A 16,011-nucleotide genomic window follows, 5' to 3' on the forward strand; every position below is an offset into this window, starting at 1 on the left:
TTCATTTATTGATCAGCATCAGCAGGGGACGCTAATATGCATGACGCGTAATAAGAGCACAATGTAACGGTATAAATTCATGGCGCCAATGGCCAATTCGAAACCAATCGAGCAAAATATGAAAAACGAAATAAGTTATAATTATACCTGCCACATCTCGAGGAAAGAAAGCAGTCTGATTTTCCTAGAAAAGGATTCGCAGGCAGGTAAAATCAAATGTACACTCGTAAGTCAGTCTTTTTACTACTTATACGTTTTCATCAATAAGCCCTTAAAATCATCGCGCACTATCCCTCTTGATTTTTATATCTGCGTTTGTCGTGTGATCCTTTTTGTATGCAGAACATTGTTTCCCTTTGTGCGCCCATTTTGATCGTGTTTTTCACTGTCAGTTTTATCGCCTTTGCATATGGACGAATGTAGCCTATGGGGTACCTCGTATACCCTTCATACGGTTGCGTGTGATCTTAGCATAATAATGGTAGTCTTTATATACATATTGCCCAGCAATAATACATGTACCATTCAAACCAAATACAATTTTATCACAATTTGAGATCGTATCAAGTGTCTTGTATGCACTTATAATTACATCTCATTCAATTATACATTGTATTGAAGAAAACAAAATGTAATTTGCCAACATATGATTCAAATACAAGATAACGCTTAATTTAGGGTTTATGCCAGTACGAATGTGTATCTATGCGTAACGGATAGTACTGTATGTGTTTACGTGTATGTGTATGTATGTGTGTATGTATAAATGTTTAGGTATATGAGTAGTATGCATAGCACGTATAAATATAATTATTTGTGTGTATGCATTTATGCATATGTTTGTGCTTGTATGTGTGCCTTTCTACTTATACATTTGTACATCATAGACCTATGTATGCATGGATGCTTTCTAATCAGGGGTATAAGGGCCTGCTAATGTTTGTTAACGTGCCGTTGGAAATGTGAAATAGGTTCTGTCTGTTAGATGACAAAAAGGGCGAGTGATGTTCGAGTGAGTATTTCACTTGATCTGGAGGACCATAATTGTGTCCATGAGCACGACACAGATCAGGTAGATGATGAGGAAGAAGCGATCGACGACCCTGGCAACGTTCTGCCACTCCGTCGTCACTTGTTCGTCTCTGTCGCGCTCGGCGTAGCGGCAAGCCAGGAACCTCAGGTTGGTCTGGATGTCCATGAAGGCGCGGTCTTTCCACGAGAATCTCTGTGGTGGCGGCTGGTGATGGTGTCCTACACCACAAGACCCGCCAGCCACCCCGCTGGCCACTCCCTGCATGCCGGGGTCAGTCTCACCGAAACAGTCTCCCGTCTGGTTGATGGCCGATTCCTCCTTCAGCATATGGTCGGTGGAGGAAGGCGACAGCGAGGCGGGGCTGCTGATCTGCGGCATGAGCTCAAAGTGGCCGCCGCTCCCGTGCAAACTCGGTGTTCCACTCGGATGGGTGTAGGAACTACCCTCACCGCACTTTGGGGAGTCCACGCTCATGCAGAGGATGCTGCTGAGCACCCGAAGGAAGACGTGACGCACCCAGCGGGGTACGGGGGCGCGCCGGTGGTGGAGACTGAGGACTAACACTGTCATCACCGTTGAGAAGGAGACCAGGAAGATGGTGATGATGTAGTATCGAGCTGTGAATCAAAAGAAAATTCACAAACTCTTAAAAGCTTTGGGAACAGGTCATGCTTTATAGAAGGAGGTACTGGTGAAGCTGTCTTGGGCTAAGTGAAATCTCGTCGCTTAAGTTTTTTCTCTTCCATTTGTTTTCAGCTTATTGTTGCGATTATTATCATTATTAATCATTATTATTGTCATTATCATTGTAATTGTTATTGTCATATTGCTATTAGTGTCAAATACATATATATCATTATTATTCTCACTGTTATCACTATTTGATATTATCAGCATCATCAGCAACAAGATCATTCGTCAAGATACGCTTCATCACGGTCGTAGACGGTTATGTGAAATTGATTTCGTCAGTGGGCGTATAGTCGAGATTTGCACACTTCAACTTATCTTAACCCCCCTCCTCCCCCACCCCCCCCCCCCCAAAAAAAAAAAAAGCGTGCCGGACTTTAACTTTGCGCAGTGGAAGGGGTTTGTCCCTTCTCCGTTCTACTTACCCAACACGGGGATGGAGTCACTGGTTGCCGGCATGTTCTCGGCGATGACGAGCATGAACACCGTCAACGACAGCAGCACTGTGATACCGAGGGAGACCTTCTCACCGGAGTTGCAGGGGAGAATGAACTCGACCATGGACATCATTGAGATGAGCACGCAAGGGATGACCAGGTTGACGATGTAGAACAGCGGCTTGCGTCGAATGTTGATGGTGAAGGTTACATCCGGGTACTCTTTGTCTGGACAGCAGGAGTAGACTTTTATGTTGCTATGGGCAACGATAGCTGTGGAGTGAGGAATCAATTCTTGTTAAATACAAATTCATGCGGCGCAGGTTCGATATTCTGTGACATTATTAATGTTAAACAGAAGTATCTCCATAGCTGTTCGGTACGTGTATACGGAGTCATCACTCGACCGACACCCACGAGTCATACAGCCTACGAGTTCGACACTGAGAAGAGGTCCATGAGTCATGAGTTCGACACTAGGCAAATAAAGCCTATGAGTTCGACTCTAGGTAAAAACAGCCCATGAGTTTGACAGATACAACACGGGACTTAATGTGTCGGTCTCGTAAGCCTTGTTAGCTTAGTGTCGAACTAATTAATGGGCTGTACGACTCGTTAGCTGTATAACTCATGGGCTGTATGACTTGTGAGCTGTAAGACTCGTGGGTGTCGGTCTCGTGACGTACAGCCGGTAAAAACAGCCCACGAGTTGGGCTGTATGACTTGTTAGCTGTATGACTCGTAGGCTGTATGACTCGTGGGTGTCGGCCCTCGTGACGTGCACCCGTGTATACACATCATCGTAACACCCTTTAGGCTTTTCAGAAGATACCTTTGTAAATGACGATCCTTATTATTATAATTCTTATCATTTTCATTTTTTGTATTATCATTATCATTAACGTTATCATCATTGTTGTGTTCCTATTGAAATCATTATTTTCTATTTTAGCTGAGCTATTCATTGGCTATTTGGACGACGCTCATGATGCATCCATTTCTAATCGTACAGACTACAAACATTGCTCTTTAACTCTTTGAATAATGTCATACCAAATAAGGAGGTTAGTATAGGGTACGCAATTATTCAAGGTCGATGAGTTGAGATTTAGGTCTTTGGTTCCCTCTTACAAATCATTATCTTACAATAAAATCTAACATAATCCCAAGGTAGCATCCCCGTATTTCAAACCTTTTTTCTCGCTTGGCATAAATCTAAAAAACGCGGATTCATTCAGTGGACACAATGTAATGCTTACCGAGTGTATCCCACTCGCCGTTATAGTTGTAATTGGCAGCATCAGCCCTTCCCTCCAAGTAGTCAATGTAGCGTCGGTCGTGTTGCCACGACCCCATCTTCAGCTTACACTCCTGTTTGTCAAACGGATACAGGTACACGTCGATGTTGCACTCACTAATCATCGTAAGGGGCGCGCTCCAGTCGATCATCCCATCGTACTGCACGATGGTCAGTGTCTCGACCGTCATCAGTTGGTCGTTGCTTTTTTGTCGGCTTCGACATCGACAACATGGTCGATGAGGATAAGTGATAGGATGTAAAAAGACAAAATTTGACATTTTTATATGATAATTTATATCACTCTTTAATTGCCACACCTGCAGAGATATACACACCCAATAAAAGAAATATTAAAGAATCAGATGTGATTGTTTGTTTAGTGTTAAACACACAAGAATTCTGAATTACAGTACAGACAGTAATCATGGTAATAGCAATTATCAATTCAATATTTCCTTTGTTTTATTCACCTTTAATTTAATGATACATTCCTGGTACGCAATCTATACAGACACTAAACACTAAACTATATTATATAGTTTTATTTTATATTTCACTATATCTATGTTGTTTCGATTACATACTATCCTGTATGTGTGATAATACAAACAATGTTTGAGTTGTATGTTGTCATTTTTACATAGCAATTCTTATGATGCGACATGTGCAGATGAATGAGCAAATAAAGAATAATTGAATTTAAAATGAATTATTTTTTGCTCGCTGTGCTTTGGTCGTTCGAGACATTCTATTTTCTTTTTCAGCTATTCTGAACGGGGTAATACCACAAGACCGACACCCGTGAGTCATACAGCCCACGAGTCTTATATGGCCCACGAGTTCGACACTAGGCAAATAAAGCCCCTGAGACCGACACAAGGTAAAAACAGCCCACGAGTTCGACAGATACAACACGCACGGGGTTTAATGTGTCGGTCTCTTGGGCCTTGTTTGCTTAGTGTCGAACTCATGAACTGTATAATGACTCGTAGGCTGTAAACTCGTATAGGCTGTATGACTCATGGGTGTCATTCTCGTGACGTGCACCCTTCTGCTCTACTCTGAAAACAGCAAGCAAGTTACAATCATCAAAATATGATTTATGAATATTCTAGAATTGGAACTGATACGTTTTACGTATAAACTTGGATGCCTCATCCTAAAAAAAAAAAAAAAAAAAAAAGGCTAGCCAAGTCTACACGTCATAACATAATACAGTGCACTGTATCAATGTAAACACATGCAAAATGGCTTTTATCGTACATTTTGCTTCGAAAGAAAATGTATCTTTGTCACTTCTTTGATTTTGTCGAAATAGGGCAGTATAGTGAGGGCATAATGCTGTGGCAAGACAGGCAGACAAAATAGGAAAGTATAGGTAGGTAGAAAGATATACAGATAGATGAATATATTATTGTAGATATAGGTAGATAGAAAGATATATAAGACCGATTAATATATTACTGTAGATATGTAGGTAAATAGAAAGATATATAGACAGATGAATATATTACTGTAGATATGTAGACAGATAGAAAGATATATAAGACAGATGAATATATTACTGTAGATATGTAGGTAGATAGAAAGATATATAGACAGACAAATATATTACTGTAGATATGTAGGTGTAGATAGAAAGATATATAGGCAGGCGAATATATTACTGTAGATATGTAGGTGTAGATAAAAAGATATATAGACAGGCGAATATATTACTGTAGATATGTAGATAGATAGAAAGATATATAAGACAGATGAATATATTACTGTAGATATATGTAGGTAGATAGAAAGATATATAGACAGATGAATATATTACTGTAGACTATGTAGGTAGATAGAAAGATATTATAGACAGACGAATATATTACTGTAGATATGTAGGTGTAGATAGAAAGATATGTAGACAGGCGAATATATTACTGTAGTAGGTAGGTAGAATATATATAGACAGATGAATATATTACTGTAGATATGTAGGTAGATAGAAAGATATATAGACAGGCGAATATATTACTGTAGATATGTAGGTAGATAGAAGATATATAGACAGATGAATATATTACTGTAGATATGTAGATAAATAGAAAGATATATAAGACAGATGAATATATTACTGTAGATATGTAGATAGATAAAAAGATATATAAAACAGATGAATATATTACTGTAGATATGTAGATAAATAGAAAGATATATAAGACAGATGAATATATTACTGTAGATATGTAGATAGATAGAAAGATATATAAGACAGATGAATATATTACTGTAGATATGTAGGTAGATAGAAAGATATATAGACAGATTAATATATTACTGTAGATATGTGGGTAGATAGAAAGACAGACGAATATATTACTGTAGATATGTAGGTAGATAGAAGATATATAGACAGATGAATATATTACTGTAGATATGTAGGTAGATAGAAAGATAATATAGACAGATGAATATATTAATGTAGATATGTGATATGCACATACATAACGTGTGTGTGTGTGTGTGTGTGTGTGTGTGTGTGTGTGTGTGTGTGTTTGTATGTAGATAGATAAATTTTATCCATAGACCAACAGTTCTGAATGAATAAACGGAACATTAACGGCCAAATAGAGAGAATAGATAATGAAATTATATACCATGAGATTGTGAATCATAATGATGTGTAGAGAGTGGAGGGCAGCAGTAAGAGAAAGAGAGAGATATGGATGTAAGGTGAGATAAATGAATTACGTGTTATAGAGCACGGTGTCTGGGAGCCATATCTTGCTGGCAGGTATCCTGAGCACAGTCAGGTTGTTGTAGTCTAGAGGATCCCACATCAGATACTCGTCTCGCCATCTCTAAAAGAACAAACAAACAGCAACAACAACACAGACAGAGACATTCAATTAGCGGAAGACACATGCATGAACGTGAGGAAGAGAAGGTTTGAATAAAAACAAATATTTAGGCCTACAGCTAAAACATTATAGATATGACTCATTTATTTTCTTCTGTCGTGCATACCTAGTTTGCACTGGAATATAACTACCATACACAGTCATAGATTTATTAAAAAAGAACAAAACAAATTACACTAAATCTAAACATATCATATTGCAATGTGCCAGAGCTCTATGTTCGAAGTATTCACACTTATGTATTTTCTTTATCTATCTTGAAATATATTATATACTGTACATTTTATTTTGTTAGATTGCTACACAGATTTCCCTCAGGAGGTTCTTACAAAACAGCACGTATCAATAAATCAAAACAGATTGATCTTATATAATAATAATACATGATTCTGTAATGAGTTGAATGACAAGCAATATAATTATGATGATATTACTTAACTGTATAGGTCTGAATAATGGTCTTATGTCTTAAGTCTTAAGTCTTAATGGTCTTAAGCCTTAATGGTCTTAATGGTCTATGTCTTAATGGTCTTAAGGCTGCGTTCATGCGAAACTAGAATTGCGTTTCTAAACACGTTTAGTCGCTAAACGTGTTTAGTTGCGTTGCGTTCATGCGATTTTTCCATTTAAACGCGTTTCAAAACGCCGATCTGAAACGCGGAAAAAAGGGCGTTTTGAATCATGATTCTGCCACAATCACGATCGCAAAAACCGCATGAACGCAACCGTGATTTCAATCATGATTCTATGACGTCATTGTGCGCTGTGCACATGCATGTCTCATGGGGTATCCCATGCACAGCTTCTAGTTCTGTTCGCGTGCTTGTGTACGTCTTATGAATCGTGTTTTGGTACCATACTTGCACTTGTTTGTTTACATCAACGCCATACACCGATTCTATGCTAGTATCTAACGTTAACTGTTTAATATAATAATACATGTAATTACTCTCCGATTGAGTTGATAAAAGTAATAGCTGCAGCGCTGTGTCTACCAAGGGAAACAATTGGAGAGACGAAGAATTAGGATTATTCCTCGATCTGTTTCTCGATCTGTGGGCAGAGCCTGAATGCCACAGCTTATCGGAAAGTATTCACCGAAATAAAAATGTAAAGGCCTGCACGGCTGGAATAAGGAGGTCTGGCTCGAGTTGCAGAGACAAGGTCAAACTGCGCAGTGCGCTGCGCAATGGCAAAGGATGAGCTGAGCCAGAATCAGCATTGCGAAAGCCCGCATGAACGCTCTTCCGCTGAGACCGTGATTTGAAACGCCGTTTTGAATCATGATTCATGTTTGTGATTCTGGCTACGAAATTCGCATGAACGCGGCCTAAGTCTTATGTCTTATGGTCTACTTATGTCTTTTGGTCTACTTTGTACTGCTTCTGCCTAGAAAAGTCTCATTGATGTGATGTCAGAGAGTAATCTGAAGATGTCAAAGATATTATTTTACTAGGTTCATTCTACTTCATTGTCCACCCTTATTTACAGGGGAAAAAATCAGCTGAAGCCCTATTTGACCAAGGTTAGTGATATCTAGCAATTCAAACACCATGGTAGGCATGAGCTTGCAAAAATAAACTCATTGGATTTTTTTATCGTCTTAGATACTTGTCTACAACGCACCAATGACCATAGTTATCTAATAATATGTGACAAATTGATGAAATGAGATCCTCAGCTTAAGAACAGTTCAGTGAGATCAGAGTGGATTAGACGTCTAGCCATGCCTGATTAAATAGGACAACGGATATATAGAAACAGACTATTTTAGCGTCAGGTGATATGGGAGAGGATTGCACCATTATGACGAATGAGCAATCAATCGAATTGCCCGCCTGAAAGAAAATTATTTGGATATCAATGTGCTTCTATAACTCCGCAGCTTGAATTAGTGTTAAAAACAAATCAAGGTCAATTTTCCGCAAAGGCATATCAATTTGTTTATGGTGTGTTCGCTTAAGAACATCATTCATCCAAACAGGGTGTTGACATTAAACGTTCAAATTAAATCTAAATTATGATAGGGAACAAGAAGGGCACTGGGACGTGTTTTGGTAGATAGAATCAGAACATGCGAGACATCTATAGTCAAAGGTAACAGATCATTATATTCGTTTTCGCTCGTTCAAGACAACTATATAATTATATAGTCAATTTGATTTTGGTGTGGTGAAATCGAATTGTGTTCTGATGACAGAGAATAAGGTTTTCACTGTGCAGTAATTTTTTAAATCTTTAATGACATCTACCAACAAACAAATACAAACTAACACCATAGTTCTGATCAGAAAGTTTGAAAATCGTTGATGACAATGCATATATATATATATATATATATAATGTGAGAAATAGTTCCCTGGGTCCCGAACGTACGCGGTGCCGCATTGTTGGATGCATATAGTTGAAAGAAATTGGACTGAGGCGGGACGTTGCTCTCGATCTTAGTCTCCCTTTTATTTGTCAAGCTTTCGGCCCGTCATTGGGCCTTCGTCAGGACCTACCAACAGAACGATTATTATATGAATAACCTGATGTGTCATATAATATATAATGCAATTTCACATATTACCAATCTTCTCAATCCTTTCCTTTATATACACAAATCAATCATTCAATTCAATACAAATATCCACTCTAACCTCCAGTCATCATCAGAATAACATCATATGTCCAAAAAATATATAAATAAATTCTTATATCATAATGCTGCCATATAATAATCATATTGTCTTATAATGCAAACAAACCCTTCTCATATATATATATATATATATATATATGAGAAGGGTTTGTTTGCAAAAACCGATAAGTCCATTTTTGAAGATTTTGAAGTACGATCTCTGTCATAAAGTACAAAATAATACATTTTAAATGATATATTGGTCACTACATATAAAGGTATATTTTTTAAGTTATGGTCAAAAGAAGCAAAAATTTTCTTATTATTCTCTCTATTTTTCTTGACCTTTAATCGCAAATATCTCCATTTGGCAAATATGGACTTATCGGTTTTTGCAAACAAACTCTTCAAGTGAAATATATACATATGTATGTATGTATATATACATATATATGTATGTATGTATGTATATATATATATATATATATATATATATATATATATATATATATATATATATATATATATGTCATATTCCTTTACATATCTCACCTGTGTCAACCAGACCATGGTGCTTAACGTCTGAAACTTTTCGTTCTGTAATAGAGACATTAGAGGCAGATAAAGAGAGTGAGAAGAAGAGGGAGAGATAGAGTGAGAGAGAAGATGAAGGGAGGAGGAGGGAGTCAGAGTGAAAGAGAGGAGAGAGATAGAGAGAGGTGTCTTTAAATGATAATTGCTTGTGATATTGAAGAAATTCTTTTGTAGAAAGTCATCACTTCTATTTTCATAATGTATCAGTCTTATGAGCTTTACTAGTTTGTTTTGTTTTGTTTTGTTTTTTAAGTTCGAAGATAAAATACACGTTTCCACTGACATTGTCTCATGCAGAAACTTAAGACATTGAGTCCGAAAGGGGCGGTATGTCACCACAGTAAAAGATTAAAAAAAAAAGATTTACATTTATCATAAGTATACCAATACATTCCGATGTATATATTACGTGTGACTATGCACACACTGATACACGTATGAACTTTATCATTCTTCGTCTTAGTGATGAATATTTTCCACAATCAACATTATGAACATAATATGCATCTATATGATATGTGATCGATCATAATGTACAATATGATATTTAAGATGTGATATGTAATAAAGTATAGAATGATTTTATGAATATCATAGTAAAACTATATAAGGATGTAATTATGTAGTATAACCTAGATAATGGTTATGATAGGGTTTGATTGTATCTAGTAGAAAACATAATAATAATCGCGTTTCCGAGTTGAACAAGGTCAGTTTTGCCCCTATACGTTCTAGTTTTGAGGGTCGTTCTCTTTTCTCTGCCTCGGTGGCTGAAAACTAGCCAAGAGTCACTAACACGATTACACACACCGCGAGAGGTATTCTAGTGTCTCTAATGCGATTTCTGCTGCATTATACGGCCATTAGAGTATGCTTCCCTGCATAATGTTACCCGTAATGATTTTGCCGGTAATAGCGAACGGGCGGGTGTAAAATTTGTTTGTGTTCTCTCCGTTATAGGGGACCTTCATCACGCCAGATTATCTTGAAGAAGAGAAATAATAATTAGACTGAATGCTTCTCATGAATTTTGCGATCAGCAAATTGACTTCAGCAAAAACTTGCCCCTGAGCCTGGCTGATAAAGCCGTGTCCGTAACGTCTCTTACCACTAACATGAGTTTCCTGAATGAATTAGGCAATCGCATCAAAATGTATTTGCTTATACTAGTGTTCTAGTTTACGTACGGATCATTTTGTATATCTTTTACACTTAATCACCATCACAACTGAAGTTAGTTACTAGTATATTATTATGACTCCTCAGTGCATGAATATATAAGGAATGGATTCGTTTAGTTTTGTTTAGAACATACTCTTCCGTTTTGTTTAATACAAATGAATAATAATATTATTTTATTATCAATTTCTTCTCTTGGTTCTTGCAAAGCAAACGTGTCAAATGTCATAGAAACTGCAAATGAATTATTGAGAGGGGGATTGATATCCCTTTTAGGAAAAATACAGGTATGCCACTCATGCTGTTTGTTTGTTTGGCGAACTGTTTGGTTGGTTATTGTTTTTGTGCTGTGTCAGTGAAAGGGGAAAGAGGTCTTTATTCGCTCTAATAACTGCTGTGACGAAAGTTTTGCACAATCTTCTGTCTTTGTTCAAGAGATATGCATACCACTCTGTTAGATGATCAGGCATTTTCCAGCTTATATCACCTGCGTAGGGCATAGATGTCAGCATGATAGGCCTATACGGTCTCTATACTACGCGGAAATATTGTCCATCATTTTACACCAAACTTAGAACAAAAAATCGAGATATTTCTTCGAGAAAATCCCTGTCTTTCCCATTATCATATGATGCAGATTTATACGGAGACGATTGTTGATGACTTTACACACACACACACACACACACACACAATTGTGAATCTAGTGACATGATATGACGTGGAATTACCTGAAAGCGTGTTATGAGCTACCAGCAAGGGGGGGGGGGGGTGGACCGGGACCTGTGCCCCCAGGGGTACCCCAACTCCGCTAACATTGTGATAGATGAGCGATAACATTCATTTCCTTCAATCAATCATTATATATTAAAATGGAGCACGAATGAGCATTATACGAACAAACACATCAATATCAAACAGTCAAAAAACAATCAAACAAAGAGAACAAACCAAAATCTGGAACTTACCACAAGATTAATTTGTCCGAGGTCGAGTTCTAGCGTAACGTTGACCGTGTAGGACTCATTGAGAACAGGCCTCACGATTCTACTGTACTTGTTGTTGATGAAGAGGTCCTCCACCAGCTGCTTTTGTTCGGGCGAAGCCGAAACGAGACCTGAAATGTGATTGAAAAATCATAATACCTTGAATGATTTGGATGATATTTGGTTTTTGTTTTTGTTTGTTTGTTTTTTTTTTGTTTTTTTTTTCAGACGGAGATTATCTGGGATACCTGTCCACTCCTTATAAGAACAAAAGCACTTTACCTTTTTCTGAGCTAACTTAAAGTGGGTAATTATCTAGTGACCGGTTCCCGCTTCTGTCCTTCCGTTTTCGTATCGAGAATGTTCGCTCTTTGGATTCAAAGTAAAATTGAGTTTACGGGTGTGTGGTGGGGAAGGGTGATTGGAGGAGTAATATTCCTTTCCAGCCTAAATCACATAAGACTCAGGTTGTTAATATTCATGTCAAGTGATAATATGATATTATGAATAACTGTATATTACCAAACAAGTGGACTATCTTGAATGACCTTAACTCAAAATTTCTGTAAAACATTGATAAACGAAGAATTCAAAGCTTTGATGATAGACAATCAAACCTATCAAGAGATTCTACTTTTTTTCATATTCTTTTGCTGAGGGTTTATCGCGAGTATTTTGTAAATCAGTGCTTAAACGAATAGGTTCCAAGACAGTTAACGATTACTGCTGAACAACATTTTACTTTTTTTCTTTTTGTCTGTTTTGTTGATTTTCATGCCACCCAAACAGCATTAGCTGGGAAACGGGGTAAATGCAATCAAATATTGCTAATCAGACTAGATTCCTAGCTGATTCAATCCAATTTACGATGGTATTGACCTCGAAAGCATGTACTGTTAGTACACTGGAAGCTAATTAATGCCAATATGGAAGAATAAACATTTAATTCCGTCATCTTAGCGTACTCGATTTTCATATTGAGCTTCAGGCATATTGTGGCAAAAACGGGAAAGGATTATGATAGAATCTCTGGGTGAGAGAAGAAAAAGAGATGAGAGAGGCGGCGGGCAACGCTGTCCCGGCAATTGTGAGAATCTCAAACAACATCGTGTTCTACCAAAATGTCCCCGGGACATTACATGGGCACCCGCCACAGAGGGCAGGTAATTAGATTTTAGGGCCATCACTGATCGCTTGCATTTCAGAAATACTCGGATGACTTTTGCGAGATACTGTATTCTATACAGAGATCAAAAAGAAGAGGTTATCTCTGCGGTTCTGTATACTTCTGTACCTTACTAGATTCCTTAAAAATCACAGTTTGTAATATCTTTCACGAGCAAACCAATTAAGAAGCTGGAATGAGTCGCAAGTTTGCCTAGTCTAGTTTTCATATTTTTTTACGACATGTTTTTGCGAAATCGAGACTTGCGTAGTCAATTTTTTTTTCTTGTACTATATGTTAACGAAGTATTCACTGTTATGATTAATTTCTATTCGTATTCATTGTTTAATCTTAATATCTAACTTGACAATGGAATCGAGTTAAACTCAGCTAATTAGGATATGGGATTGTGTCCTGTCTCGGAATCGCACAACTTGAGAACCGGTTAGCAGCAATTATACTGACGACTGACGGCAGCAATTATAAGCTGTGTCTGTGGCGTATTACTGTTATCATGGGAACTGAACAATGCAGTGCAGAAATCGCCGGAACTTGCTCATGAAATGTGAATAAGTCATCATCTATTATCATTCAAGACATTCAAGACAAAATGTTACGCTGGTGAGTTTAAATAAGACGTTCGATGTGACCATGAATCGCATTTGTTGTCATTATCAAACACGGGGTAATGGATACAACTGAAACAGGTTTTTGTTTTTTATGTGAGTATTTTGCCATGAAACTTGCACGTGTTTGTAAGTGTCCCTTGTATCTTGCTTTTTCCTTTCGTGAAAATTTTGCGTTACCTCTTAAAGGGAAGTGAATAAAACCAGGCAAAATTATTCAAATTCATGAAATTAAAACGCTGATCAGTGTTCATTTTTGTCGATGTAGGAAAATTTGTTAATCAGTCGAAGGCGAAATTATGTTATCTTCCTTTTATTTGAAAGGGCCAATGTCCTATAAAGGCCTATACTATGAAAATAGAAGGACCCCCGAAAAGTTTCGTCGGAGCATTTTCGTCCAGACTGCCTTTTAACCCTCTTTGTCGTGATATAAAGTGCATATCAAAATTAATTTCGTTTGTTTTTTATGAGCACTTAGGGCCTACATTCTAACAAAGCATGGTTCCATCAAAAAACTTATTTGTCAACTTTTTGTTTACCCGAGTGGGTCCTATTGTTTGTGATTTTAGTGATACTTACAAAAATAGTAAAATACAGAGAGGCATGATATGAAAGACACAACAGCAATGACAGAATACATGTAGGCCTACTATAATACAGCATCAAGAAAAACAAAACCAAACAAAACCCTCAAACACACACTTTAAGAAGCAGAATTAACTCTCCCCAAACTTACCATGTAAACAATTCAGCAAAATGCCAATAAAGAAAGCTAGAAACCATCTTCTTCTGGACAGACGACAAACTGATGGACACTCCATTTCTACTCGAATCGTTCCTCATTCCTCAGTGTTACAGACAGAAGGTCGGTGATGGAACACACCGATACCAGCGGTGTCGGGTAAGGAATCGACTCGGAGCCGATGTGTCACCGAAAGCCAAAGGCGAAGAGGCGCTAAAGTGAAAGACTCCTGTTATGGCCAGGGCCACTCCGGGTTGTGATACAAGGTGTCGGCACATCACTCTATTTATCAACAGCGACCTTCTAGTCTCTTCATACAGGCTGAGCTTCATTTTGTTGTTTTATCTTTCTTTCTTTTCGTTGTCACGAGCGTTGCCAAATGAAGGGTCTTATTGCAAAATTAGCTAAGTGCCATTTTTGAACATTTCAAAGGAAGTCCGTTATCAGATAGAACAAAATTAAACCTTCCAGTATACCTCACTTATCAGCTAATTGTGACATTACAAGGTGTATCCTAAAAGTTATGATTAAAGATGTCCTGTATTTTCTTATTATTTTCGTTGTTTTTAGTAGCTTTAATCACAAATATCTCAACTTAATAAGAATGAAGTTAGCTCGTTTTGCGCTAAAACATTCAAATCCACAGATAGGTGCGCTATCAGCGTGATATATCCGTTAATATTTTTCCGATCTTATAAGGAAATGAGAATAAACTGTGAGATAAACAAAATGAAAAAAGTGAGAGAACTTCCCGTATACTTTGGATCTGAAGTAAAAGGAAAAGAATCGACGGTGATGGAAAATGGAAACTATAAGGGATAGTGGAGAGATGAGTGGAGAGTGGAAATGTGGAGACTGGAGATGATTTTGCCTATCAAATGAAACAAACGATGACAGAATTTATCAAAAATATATAGAATTGGACAGTTTCGGGTTTTGAGATTGTATGTTTTCACTGAACATGGCCGGCGGAACCAGGGGCCGAGGGGGCTCCCCCCCCCCCCCACTTTTTTGCACAATACATAGAAATACATAGGGTAAACCATTCCCCCCCCCCCCCCTCTTTTTGACCCCGGAAGTGGCACCCGAACGAAAAAAAAAATAGGATGTGATCAGGCTTTTATAGAAAGCGGTTTTTGTTTTTTGTTTTTTGCTTGTTAGCTGATGAAACCTGGAAGATTTTTTATCTTAATTTAATTTCTAAAGGAAATTTGATAAAAATGTATGTTTAGGTCAGTAGAAGACCTTTGAGGGAATCTAACTCCATTGTTGTTATCAATATCACTATTTCGTGACTCTAAATATGACATTTTTTTAAAGTCCATAATACAGGTATTTATATTGTCTGAGTCTGACGAAACATATTATTCGATCTGTCTTCGCTTTTATTCATATGAATACCAACATGCTGTGGAATTGCACGTTCGAAAAGACTGCTTTGCCGTGGCCCAACTCGAGTACAGAGGTGAATATTTTTCATGCATTTCTGTGTTGTAACTTATTACTACTAGTATTTGGATGCATCAAAGTGGTATATTAGGCCTGATATCGTTACCTCAGCTCTTTATATACCAGTACAAAATTTGCTAGGTTCTAGTCTAGTGACTCTTTCAGTGAGCACTGGACAGCCCCCCGTAGCACTTTCTGACGCAGTGCCGTACTGACGGAGCAGAGCGGGTTGATAGATATCAACCCGCTCTGTGACGGAGAGATGAGCGCCCTCAGCGTTA

General features: G+C 37.6%; 1 protein-coding gene across 1 annotated transcript; it reads right to left on the bottom strand.

Moving 5' to 3' along the window:
• Window positions 1–1,021: 1,021 nt before the first annotated feature.
• LOC140244799 (neuronal acetylcholine receptor subunit alpha-10-like) lies at window positions 1,022–14,613 on the bottom strand. The gene is made up of 7 exons (XM_072324413.1): window positions 14,472–14,613; window positions 11,731–11,879; window positions 9,542–9,586; window positions 6,197–6,306; window positions 3,420–3,673; window positions 2,149–2,433; window positions 1,022–1,650 (listed from the first exon to the last, which is right to left on the bottom strand). The coding sequence occupies exons 1-7, from the start codon at window positions 14,611–14,613 to the stop codon at window positions 1,022–1,024; spliced, it is 1,614 nt and encodes a 537-aa protein (XP_072180514.1).
• Between the last annotated feature and the right edge of the window lie 1,398 nt (window positions 14,614–16,011).

Source organism: Diadema setosum, chromosome 21 (assembly GCF_964275005.1).
Source record: "Diadema setosum chromosome 21, eeDiaSeto1, whole genome shotgun sequence".
Classification (NCBI taxonomy): Eukaryota; Metazoa; Echinodermata; class Echinoidea; order Diadematoida; family Diadematidae; genus Diadema; species Diadema setosum.

Coding starts and splice junctions, on each gene's coding strand:
- LOC140244799 (XM_072324413.1), bottom strand. CDS start 14,613: ATGAAGCTCAGCCTGTATGAAGAGACTAGAAGGTCGCTGTTGATAAAT. Junction 9,587..11,730: donor TCGGACAAATTAATCTTGTG/GTAAGTTCCAGA, acceptor TCTCTATTACAG/AACGAAAAGTTTCAGACGTT. Junction 6,307..9,541: donor CCATGGTCTGGTTGACACAG/GTGAGATATGTA, acceptor TTGTTCTTTTAG/AGATGGCGAGACGAGTATCT.